At 43.1% G+C, this 21770-nt stretch overlaps 1 protein-coding gene across 1 annotated transcript in view; it reads left to right on the top strand.

Moving 5' to 3' along the window:
* The window catches only part of LOC306789100 (receptor-type tyrosine-protein phosphatase mu), a gene marked incomplete at its 5' end in the record, with an annotated part of 140821 nt that overhangs the window by 51837 nt on the left and 67214 nt on the right, over positions 1-21770 (top strand). Inside the window, 2 exons of the mRNA XM_079284888.1 lie at positions 5988-6281; positions 20447-20755. Of these exons, the coding sequence (XP_079141014.1) occupies positions 5988-6281; positions 20447-20755 (603 nt within the window). The remainder of the gene's footprint in view (positions 1-5987; positions 6282-20446; positions 20756-21770) is intronic.

The following is a 21770-nucleotide window of genomic DNA, read 5'->3' on the forward strand; positions in this document are numbered from 1 at the left end:
TTTTTTCCCTTTCTTTCTTTCTCTTTTTTTTTTTTGTCTCCAAGCTTTATGTGATTGATAGGTTTAATCCTGGCTGTCCAGATCGAGGTCTGTCAATCATGCGAGAATGGCCGGGCCCAGACACGGCAGAGTGAAGAGGGAGATAAAGTCTCTCTGCCCGAGTGTATCAGTGGGTTTCAGTGGTGTACTCAAAGAAAATTTACTGACACACTGGAGGCACTCAAAACCAGACTCGTGCATAAATTCAGCAACACAATCACTCGCACAACTTCGCACTTACACATGCTCGCTAGACGGCAATATTTTTGCTGATCGCTGCCTTCAGTGTGTTACTAGATATATTTCTACTGAAGACAAACCAGTTAAGTGTAAAGTGCCATTGTCATAAATATTTCAAATCATTTTCTAGATTTAGACAGGTTATCGAATCTTTCAATGCATCCTGCTTTAAATTCCGCAGAGATTTTCACACCTCGGTGACTCCGACATAAGCCAACTCGTCGCAGGAAGAAAAGAGGCGTTTTCACGGTTCTAAGTGTCACACATAAAAAAAAGGCTGATATCTCCTCTTATCGTACCAGTCGTAAAACAAGTGCTTAACCCTCCTAGCGATGTGTCTGAGTCGTAAATCCTCCTCAAATGTGTATTCACCGCTTCTGTGACTCGTTTTTTTTTTTTGGAGGAGTGACCACGGAGCGATTCTGTGGATTATGAGCCTGCTACAGTCGCACACCAGCTCGCTCGCCCTCCTCCACTCATTACCATACACCGCCTTTTTCTTTTTTTTTCTTCAACATGAGGAGAGTGAATGCTTGATTATCCCAGATAATCACTTGTGCCTTTCATGCCAGCATTCAGTCAGATTTATGTGCCTATGTGGAAAGCGTACTGCATGTATGCTCCCCCCCCCCCCCAGGGGTTCTGAAAGGGGGGATAATTTCTCCCTGTCCAAGTGCTGGCTCCTTTCTCGGCCTGGTTAGAATCACCTGGAGCCCGCTATGCTCCAACATAGTATTCTGGGCCACGCTACCGACTCAATGCTGCCGAGGTGCGGCCGTGTCAGCACTAATGAGAAAAGCCACCAAAAATCGAAGGCCAACTTGGCAAGCTCGTCATTTTCCCGTGGCCTACCTCGTCTCTCCTATCAGGACCGGATCAATTCCTTACCCTCAGCAGCGCAATTAGGAGAGCGCACAACGTAATGAGGACCTCTTGCATCTTAGCAAGAGAGGCTCAGTGGATGTAACGCGCAAATGAAAGAAGGATTTATAAAGAGTCTAACAACAGAGCAGAGTAGCAGCTCTTATTATTGCTCTCTGTGTGGTGAATGGCAAATAGGTGGCAAGATGTGTGTGTGTGTGTGTGTGTGTGCCTGGAATTGTACAAGCATGTATCATTAGTGAATGTCTGGTATTTGTCAATGGGGAGGAAATGAAATGACATTTTTGAGAACTGGATAAAGCTACAGTTAACTTTTTGTCTTATTTGCTCAAACTGTCACTGTATCCTGACAGTCGTACTTGAGACAGATAATCTGTGACAAATGTGCCTCTTCTGACTTCTTTTAGTGCTCCCAATTCTAGTTGCAAGATTTTCCATCGCCATTGCCTATTTCTCGCCTCAAATGTTTTCAGAAAATTATTATTGTGAACTTTTTAGCTGTAAAGTTTAGATTTTCTGCTTGGTTTTGGCTTGACAAACTTTCTCATTTGACAGCTAAACAATACAACTAAAATATGTTTCTGAAAACATTTAAGGTGACAAATAGGCCATGCAGTTACAGGTTCCTTGATTAATATTTCATCAGCACTGTCTAGTTTGACATTTGATCGGAGTTCATGAGCTTCACAAGCAGTGATTGGCAGCTGCGTGAGAGACTCAGCGGCCCTGATTGGTTGTTTTCCTTCAGGCTCGGCGGAATCTTGCAATTGCCTTCAGTCGCACGAAAATAAGGCAGTGTAACCAAGATGATCTGTCTCATGTACTAGTGTCAGCATATCGTGACAGTTTGAGTAAATATTTCTTATTAAAACTACCAACTTTAGTTTTAATCATTTAAGTCATTTATGAAGCAAAAAGGTCAAAAATAACTTGTTCCAGCTTTTCCAGGATTTCTGTTTTCCTTTGTCATATTATTGTAAATGTAAAAAATATTTGGGTTTTAGACTGTTTGTTTAAAAAAAAAAAACATCGTCAAGCCACCACCACTGATTTCTAGGAAATATGATGAGTATTTTTCACAGTTTTCTCAATTTTTACACAGTAAAAGAGTAATACATTTAGTTTAAAGAAATAAACTGCTTCAGCCCTAGTATGACGGTTAGCATGTCTATCGGCTTTGGGTCCATGTGCATTGCCAATGCGTCAGTTTTTCATTACATGTGCATGAGCGCGCATTTGTGTTCTGGCAGGCAGGCAGGTGCTGCGGTAGAGGAGGACGCAGCTGTCGCCAGGCCGCTTGCCTGTCTGGTCCAACATCATGACAACAGCTGCTCGCTGACCCTTGCGTATGGCCGCCACTGTCATCTGCACGCCGTCACCCATCTCCAGCCAGCACGGCGCTCGGTTCGGAGCCCTTTCTAGAGCCCCACTGCCGCTTAAACAGTGGGAATTGAGTTTTGTTAATATCCTGAAGTGTTCCAGCACTTGAGTGTATTTCACACCGGTAATCTGCTGTTTTCAGTGCGTCTGTGGTGGCTGTTGAACAGAGGATTACCGCACCTAGGAATTATTTCATCACCGTCAGCTGCCTGTGTAATAAGACAATACAGACAAAACCAGATAATCATACAGTGTTATAACTTTGGTGGATGTTAGTTGGTCGAATTTTGTGTTGAGTCGCTGAGTTTCTCACCCTGTGAATCAGTGATGTCTTGAGTCAGCAGCCTGAAACGTTGTCATGTTTTGGATCACAGGGTGTCACAGAGTGAGTGTGTTGGCAAATGTGTCAATATAATCTGGTAACAACCTCCATGACACTCGCCTCCTTTTGATGTAGGACTGCTTTTATTAAAAAGGACTGTGATATTTCTCAGTTGTACTTCAAGTAAGTTATCCAGTTCTTACTTTTAATTTAGTTCTTTAATGAGTAAATATGATTATTAAACAATAGAATACACTACATCTGGTCTTATAATCATACACGCAATCTACATAAAAACATGAGGTCTCTGTCCTCTGAAACCAACATTCATTAATTAAATCAATCCGAGCGAATTGCCACTTAACTAAGTTAAACCCCTTTTAAGACATAACGGACCATAAAAGACCATCAAAACAAGGCAATGGCTGAAGCCAGATTTCGGATCACCTCATTGTGTTTGTCTGGCACCAACACCCAGACTGGCGCTCTGCGTGTAAGAAGACCTGCCGGATAAGCCGGTTCACTTTAGGTGATGTTTGACAGCAACATTGTTCGGAGCTTGGATTAGTGGGAGTTTAGGGACCTGCGACTTAGCTCACCGTAGGGTAACCATCTGCTGAGGGAGAGCCTCCAATTCTCTGAAGGACACCTCGGCCCTAATGTGCTTGGAGACCCGTCCCTCCCCATGACAACTGGATGAGAAGCAGCCAGACGACTAATGCCGTTATTCTGGTACATGTGTGTGCGCTCATTAGAGCTACTCACCGTGGCCTCTGGGACTATTGTAGTACGTGACAAGGGTAGATTCCTAAGCAATGCCTTGGCTGTGAATCACAGCTCTTTGTTGACTCGCTGGTTTGTGGTTGCACCAGGACACATTGTGAGATGGTTCAGGCGGTCCCTTTTTTAAATAGAGCGTGGAACAAGCATTTTGTAAAATGTGATGTAAAAAGATAAAGGTATAAAACTATTCTTCTAGATGTTAGAAGTTTTTAATTAGCCCTTACCCGGTTATATAATAATGCAATTCTGCAAATATCCCACATTTAAAAAAAAAAAACATCATATCATAATAACAATCATCATAACAAGAAAATGACACCAGGTTAAGCGGGATTAGACAAATATTGGTGACGTAACAGAGAAAAGGTCATCTTTAAGTTGTCATTGAACACCACATTTGTCTGAAAGATATAAACTTGTATTGAAGAACTTTAAATTACATTTCTGACACATTGAAGGTCCAAATGGACCAGAAATGTCTCCGTTTCCAATCTTCATTCTGAATAAATATTTGTACTGTCCAGTCTGTGGAGATGTTTCTTTTTATTATTGATCAAAGACTAGTTTCCTGTTATTTAAAAATAACATGATTTATTGGAATTGTGTACTTTTTTAATGATTTTGTGAAGGTCTCTATCTTTGAAAGGACATTTGTAGAGTAAGTCTGGTTGACACAAAGGCAGCAACACACAGATGACAAAACACTTTGGAACTGTTTGAAATGCAGTGCAATCATGAGTCTGTTTGGGATTTAGTGTCTAAATCTCAGAATTGCACTCTTTGTCTGCTGTTGCCTGGCACTTTTGAACATCAATACCAAAATGTCAGCACATTTACAACAAGTACTGTCCTTAATTCCACTCAACTGCGATTTAGAGGGAAACATTGTTCTTTTTAGTGCGCATTGATTTGACAGCTTACTCGTTACTTTACAAATCAAGGTTTTTTTAATGTGATTATCTTATAACATATGATTTGCTGTTGTTTAAAATACCTAAGATAATTATGTTACAAGCTACAACATGAAAATGCTGCTTTCATGTCAATGCTGCACCCTCTGAACCCCAAGCAGTTCTCCTGTCCTCTCCTCAATGCACCGAGTTCAGCAGCCTGCAGTTCTGTCCAAATTTTACAGAATTGTAGTCATGTGACTGTTGGTCTCAGCTGAGTCAATAATACATAAAACGGGTAATTTGCGGCAAGATTTTAATTGAGACATGTAGAATAAAATGTTGATGAGAAGATCCCAATTTTAAGTTAGTTACGGTTTATTTTTCTGAAAGAAGCGTCTGTCGGAAAGTTATTATTTTTTTGGCCCCCATGGCATCACGTGACGGACCTGGAAGTTGTACTTCCACGGTTTCGCCACTATGTCAAATTGACCTTCTTCCGAAGGGCTTGTTTAGGTTATGGAGGTCTGGCAAACGTGACGAATGCATCTCCTTCCTTATAAAACATTTGCAAAGTCTATCTTTTGCTCAGCATTTTTTACCTCCATATTTACCAAATTGCAGTCTTCTTCTTCCCTATCTTTGCTGCTGCGTTGCAGCAAATCTTAGGAGGTTCAGTGAGACAGTGTCAGGAATTTGTACCGCGTCACTCGCATGCGAGTCCTCGTGCACGAGATAAACAAAACAGGAACCCACTAATCAAAAAAACAGATGCATAGCAGTACTACAGGTCTAAAACTGATGCAATTTTAACTGCACTTCAGATCAGTTTAAGAAATGTGTGCCCAGAATGGCTTGCTCCTCAATATATATTTGTAAGGCCTTCTAAAACATTAAGATGGTTATCACAATATCTGCACATGACAACTAATGTAATTTGTAGGAGACTGAATTGTGTTTTTTAGTTTTTAATATAATTAGTTGAATTCCTTTTAATCAGAGAGATGACAACTACAATTGTTGTCAATTAACAGAGGGTTTTCCATAAGAGTGCTCTGATTTAAATCAATACATTGTTCAATAGGATCAACATTTGCTGAGGTTTGGATGCTTCAGTCAATGTTCGACTGATGATGAGATTCCCCACCGAGCTAGAACTATTGATTGCCACGTGGTTCTTCTTGAGTACCTTGATAATTGGGAAACATCAAAAAGTTCTTCATGTGCTTCACAAGGACTTTGATGCTGTTGATTGTTTGAAAGAAAAGATTGATTTTGAGCATGTTGTTTGCTTGTTACAAGCATTTCTCCACCGTTTTCTTGTGGGAATGCCGGTGCTTTTTACACAATTTAAAAACCCAATTCGTTTTTTGTATTTTCAAGGCTTTCCAGCATTTCACCATTATGTATTTTCTATGAACATGAATCAAAACATTGTTTTGTTTCCACAGAGCCTCCAGTGCCTATCGCACCACCCCAGCTGACTGCTGTTGGTGCCACTTACCTTTGGATTCAGCTGAACGCCAACTCCATCAATGGGGACGGCCCGATCATCGACAGGGAAGTGGAATACCGCACTGTGTCCGGCACGATGTACGACCTGCAGCCTGTAGACAAGACCACGCACAAGATCGGCCACCTGGATCCAGACACAGAGTACGAGATCAGCGTTCTGCTGACCAGACCTCTGGAGGGAGGCACCGGAGCCCCCGGACCCCCACTGAGGGCCAGGACCAGATGTGCAGGTGAGGCCAAACATACCATTACTTACAGAGCACCGCTGGGATTTGAGCGAAATATAAACATTATGTTGTATCACAATGTCACAAAAGGCTGAAAGCACAGTTGTGCCCAATGCCCAACGCAGACGTGCCATTTATAACGTAGCATCGTCCAGCTCTGACCAGGGTCCGACAACTATCTGTTTCTGCTCCATTGACTCTCATGCAATCCTTTCAAATTTCCTTCATTTCCGGGCTGGTTTTGTGGATCTGGAGCTAGTCAACGTTTAAATGTTGTGTAATAGTGATACTTGTTACCCGGAGAGATTGGAAGGAGATCTACGTTTCTACGTAAAAACCTGTGGAGCTAACATTAGCAGGATACGTTAGCACATCATTAACTTGCATTAGCACGCCTCTGATGCTCCATGGTAGCTCTGACAGCTTGACGGAGTAGCAGAGGGGGGCGGGGCTTAGCAAAGGGTCAATTCATACATCATGTTGTAGATGGAGATGTGTATGTTGTGTAACATAAATACAGTACAGTTTCTAAATCATCTTCAGTATCAAACAGACAGATTTTCCTTTAGTGAACTAGAACGAGATAGAAACATCCGTTTATTTTCAAATGAGAAATGTGCTGCAAGGGGCATTTGTGTCTTTTTAAGTTGAACCTACAATTACTGACGTATTGAAGTTCCAAGGTTTAGTCCGACTTTATTTATTCTTTTACAGAGGTACATGGAGGGATTGTGCAGAGAGTTTTTATTAGAAACAGATTAAATGAAGGACACCTCAACAATTCAAAGATTTCAAGGTAAAGCCATGTGGCTAAGGTTGCTATGTCAACATGTGCTGTACCATGGCACACAGCGTGGAGGTAATATTGCATTAACATTCCTCTTCACATGCAGCCGTGCATACTCTGATTAATGTCAAACACCCAGTGAGCAAAAACCTGTTGGTATCAAGTCTTTAATAATGTTTAAAAGTAGATACCTTTCTTCTAAAGATAGATATGTGGGCTCCTAAAACAGCAGGAATATCAGTATATCCCTCATGTCTTGATTGGATTTTGCAACATAAGCCCTAATTTAAGATATTCAAACAGAATATGCTGTTTTCATTGCCTTTTATCAAATTCTTAACATTGTCGGAATAATAGTGTGCTTGCCGTTGACATCCTACAGTCTCAGCTGTATGTTTGAGCGAGACGAACTTTAAAAACCTAAAGTATTTAGTATTTAGGTAACAAATGTAGCATCACTGCCAATTCACGACTGATTTGTAGGAACTGCCTCTTGTAACAAAAATAGGAGCTGGTTTTGTGTTATTGGTGCATATAAGTCTATATTTTCTTTCTCACTTGGTATAAATTTCTCTGACGTTTTTATTGTAGACAATCCGGTCAGATCACTCCTCTAGCAGACCTTGCAACAAAACACGGGGCTCGTAGCCCTCTCTCAGCTCTATAGCTTAAACATGAATGACTCGTTAATGACAGGGAAGAGCAGTATTTGTAGCTTTTGATATCTATAACAAAATGATTTGTGAAACCGAACAACACAAGGTTCACTGCCACTGTCGGCTCTATGCACAGTTCCGCACAAAGACTTTCTGTGACAGAAAACAAAAAGTGAAGACAATAGACAGATACTGGGATTTGTAGCAATTCTGCAAAAAAGAGTGGTCAAAGCCGTTCATTCATCCTGCAGTTTTTAATTAATAATGTGTTGTTATTGCATTAGGTTTGTTGCATTTGAGTTTGAACCATCTCCATCCAAACAAAACATTTAAAAAAGATTCCTATTTTTACAAATCAGCCCCAGCATACGATAAATAATCATCATGGCGCCGTTGTTGGTAAAGCTCCATTGTGTTTCCTCTAAAGCCTCAGTGCATTTTGAAGCAAATAACTGCAGCTCACAATTGCCCAACATATATCATTGCCATTTTACTTTGGTAATTATTTTTCTATAGTAGACAAAGCCCTCTTTGTTTTCATTTTCCACCGATAGATCTTCATTAAGATGTTTAGCATATGGACAAAAATTGTCTTTTTTTCTAAGTAACGTATTCTACCTGAGCTCCTGAAACAATTATAAATGCGCACACTTACTAAGCATTACATGCAACAGAAATACTGATAACGCCAATGAACCAGTGAATAATAACAAGCTTAGATCAACTCTTTTAACTTCCCTTGCTATCGTGAACAGCTGTGTGTCACAATAAATGACATGATTTATGGCTGGCTCCAGACACAGAGCTGAAAACTGCCCTGCCACATGGTTAACTTCATAACTGCTTGTTTATTCAGTGTGATTCTCACTCTCAAGTCCTTGCACGCTTCTTAATTCATCAGCAACACAGATTGATATCATGTGTGAGGTAGAGTGGCGCCAGCCATTTGGGTCATTATGTTGCTGCTATACTGTGGGCATTCAAACTCAAACATGTACATAAATGCTTTGGGAAAGCCTGATGGTATTGTGCAAATTGCCCTTCTCACAACATTAACCAGCTAAATTCCCATGCTGTACCAGGATGCCAACTCAGGGTAACACAACCAACCTAGCCTCAGCATTTTCTCAGGCTAATGCTGTTTGGTGTCCAGAGAAATGCTGATGAAAATCAGATTTTTCTCCCCTCCCTGCCCAGGGTGTAACCCCCTCCCCCCGCTGTGAAGGTCACGGGCTTATTCATTTTTAGTCTGCCTGATAGGGATGAATGGCCCTACCTGTGCAGCCTTCTGAGCCAGGCCCGGCTTCTGCAGGGGGGGGTCCTGCCCCCTTGGCCACCCTGCCGGTCACAGTCGGCGAGATTGATGGCCCCGCTTCCTGAAGTGTGTTTGAGGAAGCAGCTCTTGATCTTGTCCGGCACTCTGCTGGTCTTTCCCACTGACAGGCCGGGCCTCAGCAGAGCTCCTAATTGAACGGTTAAGACTCACAGGGCCGTGTGATACATCACTGTTGATACAGGCGGGCCCAGAGACTTGCTCCCCTCTCCCTGCACTGCTGTCTGGAGGCGCTAATGAAAATCTGCGGCCACTTTAGAGCACGCTCCCTCACATAATTATTCACAGCCATGCCTTGGTCACGTCGCAAACTGAGCAATGTTTCTGATGACAAAGGATGTTTTAATTCAATCTTCTGTACAATAGGGAGTGTATAATGCATGACGCCACCATTTCGATTCAGAAGCAGGAGGAAGAAAGGGGGGGGCTGCTTTTGAAAGGTTTCCGATGAAGCACTTCCATTGCTTTCCTAGCGAACATCAAAAGAATGTCCTATCCAAGGCTCTGATTGCTCGAGGGGGTTATTTGTGGTTTTGCGGAGTGAGTCAAACAACATTTTGCTTTTTGCTTATCCTTGTGCCTTTCGTCCGTTGATGTTGAATTTCACAGCTTGTTAACATTTGTTATTTGCCTCGTTCCCGAGCAGCCAAAATGACTCGGCGAACATTGTTTAAAGCTAAAAGAGAAAAAGCATCTGGTAACTGCGCTCCTCCATGTGAAATTTTTTACCTGTGTGAAGTTGTTTACCACTTCAGAGGTCGCCACGCTTGGTAAGTGCTACTTGAAGGAAGACACTGTTTTATCAGGTGGTGCCCTAGGATCACAGCAGGGGTGCCCTCCATTTCAGCAACACTATTGAGAAACCATCTCACACTGAGAAACCATTTCCAGGCCTCACTAGGACGGCAGATAAGCAAGCCTTAAACAACTACTCCTCTGCAGTCTGAGTTGTACTTCTGGATCTGTGTGGAAAAGTGTTCACGTCGCAACAGGTCCCGAACACGTTTTGAACATGGATTCACGCCACTTTTGGAAGCTCGCATTTGGGACATTTTCTTTCCCCAAGTTTGTGTGTTCAACCCACATATGCAGAAGACAGTTCCTTTTGCTGCTTTTGACAATGTCTAAATACATCAACTCAGTTATTTGTAGCCATTTGAGGTTGATTGAGCCGGAGTATCTTTCTAATGCAGCGAAGATAATTTCACACCATTTTCCATGGAAGGAGAACAGTCTGTCCTGTGTGCCTCATCTCCACCCACTGGCCTTTGCTGTCCCCCTGGCTCTCTCGCACTTTAAAAAATGGCAGTACATGATGTCCATGCTGGATCCCAAACACCTGCTCAGACTCCAGCCTCTGCCAAGTCCACATCTCCGTCTATAAGTTCTCTCCATCTGCGCTCCGGTACCACGTGGGAGTACAGTCTCATCTGTTTGTTTTTACTTTGCCATCCTGTTGCACTGAGGGCTATTAAACACGGGGGGATGAGCGTTAATCAGGGATCAGCTCTTGCTTTAGCACTCGCTTATAACAATGGAGAGTAGGGAGGAGCTGCGCAATTATGTTCACCCACACCAAGGTTGGTTATTTGCATTTGGCCTCCTGGTTCATTTGTGAAAGACCAATATAAAATGTTCGACTGTAATCTAAGTCTATTGAGGTTTTCCAAGATGATGTGTGTCTTAACAAAGTTTATTTTGGCTTTACCAAAAGCAATTATTAAACTTCATGAAAGGTCATTTTTAGTCAAGAATATCTCGTTAAATACACCTGTGCATTCAGAAAGCTCTCATTGCGTATGCAGTAAGAGTCGATTTCATTTCATATTTACGGTGGATCAAAGGAGCTGTGTGTTTGTATCTGCATTAGAGGCTTCATTAAAAATGTTCAAGCAGAGAGCTTCCAGTTGAAGTAGAAAGAATTCTCTACAACGCTAACATGACTAGCTCTCCAAGAACTCTCCATTGTCTTTGCTGGCACGCCACTTGACACCATTTTTATCAGAAAGAGCATTTGGTTACGAATCGTAACTAGTTTTTATGGAATTAATTCAATGTTTTATACACGGGACTTAGGGCATTAATATAGCAACAAACAACTATTTGCAAAGTAAATATATAGATTAGTCATGGCTACCTGAGCGGAGAATGAAGTAGCTCTTCCTCCCTGTGCTTTTTTTATGGGCAGGCCTTCTGAGCAGGCATTTTAGTGCATGCGAGTCTCTCTCTGGCTAGATAATGGCCACCGCTCTGCACTGCGGTCATACAGCTGATAACGCGATCCCGACCCATGCCGTCCTTCCGGAAGTATAGCGGCCCCCTCCGGTTCCCCCTCAGGTAGGATGTGTCCGTTTTGAAAGCCATGTAAAGACACTAGATATGCTCTGAATTCCATATATAGCACCTGTAAAATAAGGCACTTGATAAGGAAATGATGTTCTTCATAGACATACAAACCAGATCGATCAATTGTTGGCATTTTTATTTTGTAGGCGAATGTTGGAGAGAAGAGCTTTGGAAGTGCAATATTCACCATAGCTAGAATGATCCTTCAAACTATTTTTCGGAACATTGTGTCACTTAGTATAACGCATACCTTTATTGGTTCAAGGTGTGAGCTGTGCAATCTTGGTGCCGTGAGGAAGTTATTCTACATAGAATGAAACACATTACCTGAATTATGAAAGCGGCCCTGTGCCGACCAACCGGTATTATCCATAGAAATCCTGTCTGAAGAATACCATCAAAATAGAAGTTTGTGAATCACACACTCGGTTGTATAAGCATGGTGGGCATGATAGAATATTTTAAGCTGCACAGTTAACACTGTTGCTGCCATTTACTGAAAAATCTACCATTTCTTCCCCCATCTTCTCTTTTAAACCTTTCAAAGGAATGAATAATGGTAGGTTAAAGTCATTCCTTTTTTCCAGCCATTGTTGTCAAAAAGGTTCTTGAAAATTGCAATCTACAGTATAAAAGGCTTCTCTTTTAAGCTGTCAAGAAACCGAGCTCTAATGGGCTCTGGCAAATTCACTGGTCACATTTCACCTGCTTTGAACTGGACAATGTGAAAGCAAGGGTGTGACAGACCTTTCCTTCAGGAAGAATTGATTGTTCTTATCATTGTGTGTGTGTATATATATCCTGAAACTGCAAGAATAATAGAAGCAGAGGAAGGATGCATAGCTGTCACTATAAGTCCAAGGACAAAGATGTGAGTTGACAATATGTACTGTTTGCAAGAAAGCTGTCGGACTCTATTGTTAGCCTGCTAGCCACATTAGCTCCATCGGCTGACATTATTTACAATTTCAGTATATTTTGCCTCCCCGGTTTTTTCTAACCAAAGCCTACCGTTTCATCAACAACGGTAGAATGATCTGCCACCTATATCTGCTATTTCTTCCCCTCTATAGCACTGTCCTTCTACAGAACAATTGGCCTCAGTGAGGTCTAACCCTTTATGATGGTTCCTTTTTCTTTCTTTTTTTTTTACGGCTGAGATTGAGCACATCTGTCTTTGCGGGTCTAAAAGGAAAATGTTTGCTCTGTTTGATGAGTCTAATTAACACCATTGTTGCCTTCAGGCATGAATAGAAAGCCACTTCACCTACCCATCTCAGATAACATTGGTCTGGTTTGTCACCCACAATAGCTGGCTGTCATGTGACCTATAGGGTTTATATATTGTCGCAAGGCGAATGAAAAGCCTCGGTTTGAGGCCCATTGAATGTGTGGTCTTTTGTCAGTCAGAGAAAAACAGGGTAGATTGAGTTTTTGATGTGCAGGAAGGTTATGTGAGGGCCTAGGAGGGTCTTTTTTTATCACAGGCAGTCGGAAGTAGAATGACAAATTGTGTTCTGTGATATTGGCTCTGCAAAAGGCAAATTGTATTCTTCTCAAGGACAAGTCTTCAAACAACTGCTGCTGGAAAAGAGTGAGACAGAGAGCGAGAGAGACTCTCAGTTTATTGCCGTTTCATTATTATCATGTCCCTCATCTCCGTCTATCTATTCCCCGAACACGAAAAGAACTGAGACTCTTGATAACAGATGTACACAAACAATACTCTGGTGACATCCATGTAAGCGTAGTCTCTTCTTACTCCGGAGCTGCCTCTTCAGCTCCTCACAAACAATTATCATTGAGGTTTGTTTGTAACCTCAACTCTTAAGCCTCCATAGAACGAGAAATAGCAGAAGTTTAGTCAGGCTTGGCAAGATCCTTTTTTTTCGGCTGTTTTTAAAATTTGAACTGAAACGCCTCTCAAGGTCTTTAAATGTTTCTATTCCTCGTGTTCAATTATTCATAGCCTATCTGCTGTCATTTTTGTCACAGATTTTCTCCATCCTTTTGCTGAATTATAGATGTCCCATTCCCCTTGCTAGGCATCCAGGAAGCACTCATTCAGTCTGGTTGTATAACTCTAACTCAAGAACATTTGTGTGTCTCCTCCTCAACTAAAGGACAGGAATGTCAGGGAGGCTGCGATTTATATCCTGTATTCCCCCACCTAGATAGCTAGATCTTAGATCCCATATATCTCCTAAGTAGGTGGCTCAGAGAACGCAGCGAGCATTTCACAAAGTCAAGCGCTTCACTTTGATTTACACTCCGGGTAACACCCTGAGTTGGGTGCGACACATGCAGGTTTTTGGGCGACAAATGACAATGCCACACGGGCCATCTTGGGAGAGTGTTGAAGTTGAAGGATCACCTTGGTAACCTCCGACTGCGCCCGTAGAGATTCCATGCCCGTCGGTCAATAAGGGCTTGTGTCCTTCCTGTGCGTAAGCTCCTAACCACAGGCGTTTTCCCCGGGAACCTGAACACAAAAGACAAAGCCTGGTCTGACGGTAGAGATGAGTGTGTGGGCATGTGTGTGTGTGTGTGTTAAGACAGATGGGGGAAGAGGGGGGGTCATGTCTGCCTGTCACTCTGACCCCAATCACCGCACAGCATATTGGCGGAAACGAAATAAAAGATTGATTTAACCAGTTCCACCTTCGCTGCCTCTGCTCTTCCCATCAACTGGCTGTCCATTTGTTTTCATCCGGTTGGTGGACTCACCTTTGGCCCCCGAGCCAGACTTGGTCGCTTTGTTCTTTTAATCCTTCTAAATGGTCAGTGATAGAAAAGACTTCCCACTGACAACTTGTACCCTGTTACTTATTGACTTATATATTCCATTTCAGTTTTTTTTGTTTAATCAAATGTTTTGATACTGCAATCGACAAGTGCAAAGCTTTTCATGACTTGGTATTTGAAGCAAACCAGAATTAGTTTTTTTGCTTCGTGTAGAAAGGTCTTTACCAATGGCTAGTGCTTCACTGTTGTACTCTGCAGCTCAGTACTTACTTCATCTCCACCCCACTAAATGCTGGCGTCATGATGAATTAACTGTAGAACCCCGTTTAGCTTTAAACTACTGCACTTTGCCAGTGTGACGCAAAACATGATGGGAGTAAGTAACCATTGTTAATTCATGAAATTACCAATTCCGTGCAAATATACATGTGTATATATGGATCATCAGTGGAAGCAATAGTGTTTCTGTTCCTGATTAATGACCAATCATCCAATCATCCAATCAAAACATTTTCTCTGGTATCAAAGAAAATGTAGTTGATTGTCGTCTGTATATCGGAGGCTAATGTGCAGAAAGAAACTGGTCGTAGCTAATGTAACACGACTTTTAGCAGATTGAACAAAAAATATATTTTTAGCAGTAAAACCAATCAGGCTATAAGGAAGGACGGGAAGGAAAAATGACCTATTGGTTGTTACACAGTTGAGGTTGTTGGCTTTTTTTAGTGCAGCAAACAGTAAGATCAATCATGAACAAAGACGAGCACCGACTTGGTGTGACTGGACAGTCTTGGCTCTTGTCATGCATCTTCCTCCTGTGCTGGTAAGGTCTATCTTACTTTCCCCCTCATGTTTTTTTATCGCTCCCTTCCTATTCAGTGCTGCGAGAAGGCGAGCGTTCACCCATTCATCTCCACCCCTACAGCTTCAAGGGGTTCATCAGACAAGGTGGCAGCAGAGCCCGGCCCAGCGCCGGGGCTCATTCTGTGGTTTCAATTCGATCCAGCACCTCGTGGGCCCTTCCGCCCCTCATCCTCACCCGTCATGGCAGTCCCATTTATCATGAGGCCTATAAAGAAGGACTTGATAGAGTGAGGAGCGACCACCACCATTCAATAAATCCTTGTGATTATCCATGTCTCCAAGGTGTATGGGCAGAATGTGTGTGTGTGTGTGTGTCCTGAGCATGTGGACATTTGTCTCTGACTTTGTAATTGGCGTAGAGGGTGACATTAGAACACAAGAGGTCCATGCAGTGCCTTTAAAGTGCTATCAATTATAACATGTGTACACTCGTCAAACCCCAAGGCCTAGCTTGACTTGTTGCATTTGATGAACAAAAACCTTGGCACTTCAACCCTTCCCCCCTCCTCCTCTGTCTTAGCGTTCTTTCTCCACTCCCCCCCCCCCCCCCCCCGACACATTGACTCCCTCCATCTCTCCCTCTTAACCCCCTTCCTCTTCCCTTTCTCTTCCTCCAGAGGATTGCATAGAGCAGCACTCTAGGAGGGTGATGGAGCTTTGATTGTCGGTTATCAAAAGCTGTCATTACGGCTCGCTTCTGCGGGATATGAAAATGATTTCCTAAGTGTAAAACCCATGTCATTACCTCAATGGCCTCAGTGCAATCACTGAGATGTAATAGAAAGAGGCAAACAAATGTGCTCGCCTCCCAGCTCAAACAGAACAGGGTGAATAACACGCGGCAATGGAGAGATAAGTGACGGCAATACCAGGCCTCGCTGCCTGGAATGGAACACTTCACATGAAAACAGCCCTCCGACGAGAATTTAATCTTCGCCGTTGTCATGTTGTTTTGGTACTGTCTACAACGAAGGCACCTGCGTGTGACGAGCCCCGGCAGCCGTTCTCCGGCACGGAATCCGACAGTCTACATGCCATCCGGTGAGAGTCGGTGCATTTCTCTTCTTCCATCTCCAAACAGCAAAGCTCCCTCCTCCTCCTCCTCCTCCTCCTCAACCTGAGCACCGTTTCATCCTGATGAGATAGCGCCCTGGCTCAGGAGCCGCATTGACTTGACGGTGGTTTCTAATCATTGGAGAAGTAGTCTTTTCTTCCCCCGTCCCAGTTGTGTTTGCTGAGCAGGGAGATGGAAGTTTACGCCAGCACCAGGCTTTTCTGCTCTTAATCGATGTGGATCTGATAAAGATCCGGGCTCTCTGAATGACTCGTGCGCTGTAAAGCCTGAGGAAGATCTGATAAGTAAATCATTCTTCTGTACATTGAGCCAGTAAGATGCTGAGGAACCAGATCTGCGCTTTCGTGCACGCGTATGGACACTCACTTTAAATCACATAAGACCGTTAACACGCTAGAAAACACACATTGTCCTCACACACACACACACACACGCACTCACACTTGTCTCGCAGTAAAGTGGCTGTGCTCCGGACATGCCCAATTTGTTTCCTTTCATCCAGGACTAATGTCCCGCTCCACCCAGGGGCTAAGTGCACCATTTGAGGCCCCCTCTAGGACAGACGGCTGCAACATGCGGTTATTTGTTGTTTTTGCGTCACGTTTTTTGGAAATCATGTCATCACTGCGGCTGTGGTACCGCGTACGCAGGGCCCATTCGAATTAACAAGAGGCAATAACGTGCTGATAATTTCGAGAAACATTATTTAAATGTCACGCTGTAATGACATCACTAATAGTTCTATGTAAATGTCAAATTCAAATGATTCAATTATATCGGCGAGTGCGGGGCAGGTGATAATTTGTCCACCGCTTGGAATACCAATCTGGCTCTCACTGGATCTCATTGTGTGCCCTCTGTAATTTCCTGCTCCGAGGGATGCTTTCACAGCCATTATTATAACTCTATTCCACCAGAAATACATGCCATACTGGATATTAGAGTCATATTTTTTGAGTACTTTCACCCCAATGATGCCCTCAGTGATAGTTTGTGAGAATTGTAAAAAATAAAATACTGTGGATTTCAAGAGATAGCCTTGTTATTCCTTGTTGTGATTTATGCTTGTGCCTTTGATACTGAGCCTCTTATTGCTCGGTCAATAAAACGAAACTAGCAGTCACAGTAGACTGGGGGTAATAGGCTCATCTCGTCAGCTGTCATTCATGGGCCTATGGGCCGATTTCAAAATGGCTGCAGACCCTCCCATCTCCGCACGGCAGGATTTATAAAGGCCATCAGCCATTCGTTGGAACCGTTCATTTGAGGTTAAGCGGGGGAGGAGGGTACAGGGTGTTTTTTCTTTTTCCCTTTTCTCTGTCTTCAAAGTCAACCATGACCAGGCTCTGAAATAGATGAGGCACCTTGTTGTTCGTGAAAACAGATGATGTCATTTTGAGTCACGGGGCACAAGTTGTGATTCGGCGTCCGCCACAGTTCCTCGCATTTCACTGCCACCCTCAGACAGCAACAAACAATTAGCCTTTTCTCAACAAAACTCCAGGGAGAGGCTATAGAATAGCCATCAGAGCTGATTACTAAACGGCCGATATTCCTTTATGTACCTTCAGTATTACTGTTGGCGCACTAGCAAATATATCCGTCTACCACTCGTGCCAAAAAGACGAATACGAATAAATACAGACTTTTTCTCTCCACAATCATATTTTTGACAAATGATTCCCATTCATGTTGGCATCTCTCCACTGGCCAGAATTAGGGAGTAGTGTATCCATATCCATGATGTTCCACAAAGATGGAAGTGTGACATTCTCCTTGAACGCTTCAGAAATGAGACTTCCTCCTAGCCGCTCGCGCTCGTCTGTGAGATTCACACTTTGGTGCATTTGTCACTTTGAGAGCGTCTGGTTTAATTTGATTTCTGTGCCTGGCCACCCTGCAATTCTCTGTGCTTTTAGTGTAACCGGTGCCTACTGAGTGCGGCCAACAGATAGTTCCACAAATAAAGAGGTTTAAACCTCTATTTTTGGGATGGCTTTCCCGACATTGCAACCTATTTGAAGAGGCCTGTTTTCCGTCTCCAATTCTTCCCAGTGCTGTGTCAGAATCAATTTTTTTGTGTGCGTTTGATCACATTAGTTTAAAATGGCAGGTCTCTTTGTGAATTATTACATTCATCCGTCTACTGTTTGCTACAAGAGTCCAGTTGGCTCACGTATTGTCTGTTTTCACTTGTGCTGAATAGCTGCTGATCACTTTGAAGGTGGATGTCTTGCATATACCGGTCTTCACCAAAGATTAACATTTCTTTAAAATGTTAACAACCAGTGAAGGTCGGTACTAGAAGATCCTTTATCGAAGATGAAACATATTCAAAGGAATACTCCTACACAGCATTGCAGAAAGCTTTTTCAAAGAATATGAAGCACTTCTATTGAAGCTATAACGCACTCTCTGCCAGTAAAATGTGTAGTTTTTTTTCAGCTATTGTTTAAATTGTTTTAAAAGCTAATAAAATATTTGAGTGATTTGTTTCACTCTGTGTAGATCAATAGTGATCCCTCCATCTTAAAGTGAAGCTCACTACCATTCTTTTCCTTTTCGAAAGATATACATTTTTTCCCATTTTCCTGACATACATTTATCATGTGTTGCCCTTCGTGTATGCTTGATGTGCTGTTTGCTGCACATGGATATCCCTTTCCGCATCTGTCTTCAACAATCCTCCCTCTGCCTCCTTCTAGCCCTTCGAATGCTGTTTCATCTACGCTATGAAAGCAGAGGAGAGATCAATTCCGTTTGTTTGTCCTTGTGAAAATCTCAAAGTGTTGCATTCTTCGTTCAACAAGCAGGCGCCTTCATTTTCTCTCACTGTTTTTCTTCTTGCGCTGTCCTCTCTCGCTCATATATTCTTCTTTCATGTCACAGGTTATATGACCTATGTTCTTGAAAAAAAAACAATTTCTGGCTTTTCTGTAGCGCTATACACAGAACTTATTCTCAGTATTTCCTTTAAAGGATTCTCAATAAAAGCAGTCGCACAAAAGCAGTCGGACATTATCTTTCTATAGGCCGTCTCATACATTTAAGTGGGCATCGCATACAAAGGATGCCAGCTGTTTTGTCCGTACAGATTCTTGCTTGTTTGTCATGTCCTTTGTACAACCTGTAGAAATAAACAGCATGTTGGCGCTCCAGTCCAGTCTCCCACCCCCATGCACCTCCAGAATGTTAAACATGGTTGCCGTGGCTGCCTCTGAATTGCTGGACTGTGTCTCCTGGGGAACGGGGAAATTGAGCCCTGGCTCTTCCTAATAGGTGGTAAAGTGTTAAGTTCCAGAGAAATGGACTGCGAATTTAACCTGGAATGGAAATTGATCCCATTACCTTGTGCTTGGGCTGCTTTCCTCCCATAGGTAGGAGAGAGAGAGAGAGAGAGAGAGAGAGAGAGAGAGAGAGAGAGAGAGAGAGAGAGAGAGAGAGAGAGAGAGAGAGAGAGAGAGAGAGAGAGAGAGAGAGAGAGAGAGAGAGAGAGAGAGAGAGAGAGAGGGAAAATAGACGGGGAAAGCAGAGGGAAGAGATGAGGAGAAAGAGAGAGCGGGAAATAGAAATGTGGGAGCCTCAGAAAAAAAGAGGAAATACCAAAGGGAATGGAGAGAAAAGAGGTGCAGGGAGAGGAGACGGAAGGCTGGAAAGAGAGGGGAGAAAATGGAGAAAGTAGAAGAGAAAAGGCAAGGAGAAACAGCGTCTCTGTGATTAGGGGTGATAGGATGGTGGTGGGGGTTGTGTCCTGCCCGGATCAGCTAATAGCTGACCGCCACCGGGCGAGATGGAAAAGAGAGAGGGGAAAGGCAGAGGACAAGGTAGTCGAAGCAGGGGAACGGCACGCTCTGAAGGGATGATACACCGCCTGCTGATGGTTTCCACCAACAGACCTGTGGTGTCTCGGTGCGTGCAGCTGCAGTGAGACCGAGTTAGAAACGGTGCTGGGATATGGCTACGCTCAGTACCGGGCTGTGGCTTTGAAAGTGTCAAATATTTTCTGGAAATGTGAACTCCAAACAGAGGAAATCGTATTTTAATATTTAAAAAAAAGAAGTATTGACCGGGTCTGAAGTGTTATGAAAAATGTAGGAGTAGATTTTCTTTGACTCAAAGAAACACCGCCTTCTCTGTGCCCCGGCATACACCTCTGTAATTTCCTTGATTTTATTGAACCTATCTTGCACTACCTGCCATTTCATATAGCCTAATTGATTACCTCGATGTATGCTCACACCTCTCTCTCGCTCTCTCTCTCTCGCTCTCTCTCTCTCTCTCTCTCTCGCTCTCTCTCTCTCTCTCTCTCTCTCTCTCTCGCTCTCTCTCGCTCTCTCTCTCTCTCTCTTTTCACCCTGCCAGAGCCAATGCACGGCCCACAAAGGCTAGAAGTGGTGGACATCCAGTCCAAACAGGTGACAGTGCGCTGGATGCCTCTGGGCTACAATGTGACCCGCTGCTACAGCTACAACTTAACCGTCCAGTACCGGTCAAGGGTGGCTGGCAAGGAGGAGACCCGCGAGGAGTTGTGCTATGACACTCAGAGCCGTGACCCTCAGCACACCATCCACAACTTGACGCCCTTCACCAACCTCAGTGTCAAGCTGGTGCTACGCAACCCAGAGGGGGTCAAGGAGAGCACGGAGCTGGAGGTTCAGACTGATGAGGATGGTAGGTGTTTAATTCAAGGTTACATCCTGTCCATGTCTGGGAAGAATGACGCATGATTTTAGTGAAACGATCCTGGATTGGATATCTTTTAAATTATGGAGAGCAAAATAAAGTGAAACACAACATTTAAACAACTGAATTAGGATAAACTGCTCATGTTTTATTGTTGAAGTTGTGACATTTAAATCTTCAGGATGGCTGGATAATTCTCACCTGGTCATAAATAGCTTGCATTGAGGAAAACTTTGAGATTCTCCAATTATTTTTTGTCAAGAGAGCTCATTTTGTGTCATCTGGCTGTTTCACCTCCTTCGAAGATGAAAGATCTTCCGTGTTGCCTCAGCAGATACAGGAAAAGAACTCTCCAGAAGTCTCAAGGAACCCCGGCCGCCAGATAACAAACAGGCTCAGCTGACGAAAAGAGAGAGTCTTGTCATGTCTGGCTCAGATATCTGTGGTTGGAAACTTGAAAGTGGCAACTGTTTCTCACTCTCTGACTTCTGTGTGTCTGTGGCTCTGTGTGTCTTTAGAGTCCCATGGGAACAAGTTTACAGACAGAGTGTAGCTGTAGTTGCGTTGTTGAAGATAAATCTTGGGAGAAAATAAAAAAAAAAGACATCTCCACATCGTTCCGTTTTGCTTTCAGAATGAAAGCTATTCACATGAAAGGGTTAAAGGACCAGATCCCTTTGGCAGTATTTGAGAACACGTAAACATTGTGGAAAGATTAAGATTCCCACTATTCCCTTGGGGTTACTCGTTCATCTTTGTTTGCAGCACATTTTTATCATAAGTGAAAAGTGTTCAGGTTTGCTGTAAAAGGTGTCGGGGAGTGTGTTGTGAGTGACAATGACTTCAAATAATCTCACAAATTACTATTAATGTGTTTGCCTTTGGCTCATGGCCATTTGTGGACTGTAGGTCCTTGAAGAGCTCTTTTATTGATTGTTTTATGCACATCAGCACGAGGTGCTCGGCAAATCATGATAGAAACGACTAAAGCTGCAAAGTAGGA

Source organism: Melanostigma gelatinosum, assembly GCF_949748355.1.
Source record: "Melanostigma gelatinosum genome assembly, chromosome: 15".
In the NCBI taxonomy this organism is placed as follows: domain Eukaryota; kingdom Metazoa; phylum Chordata; class Actinopteri; order Perciformes; family Zoarcidae; genus Melanostigma; species Melanostigma gelatinosum.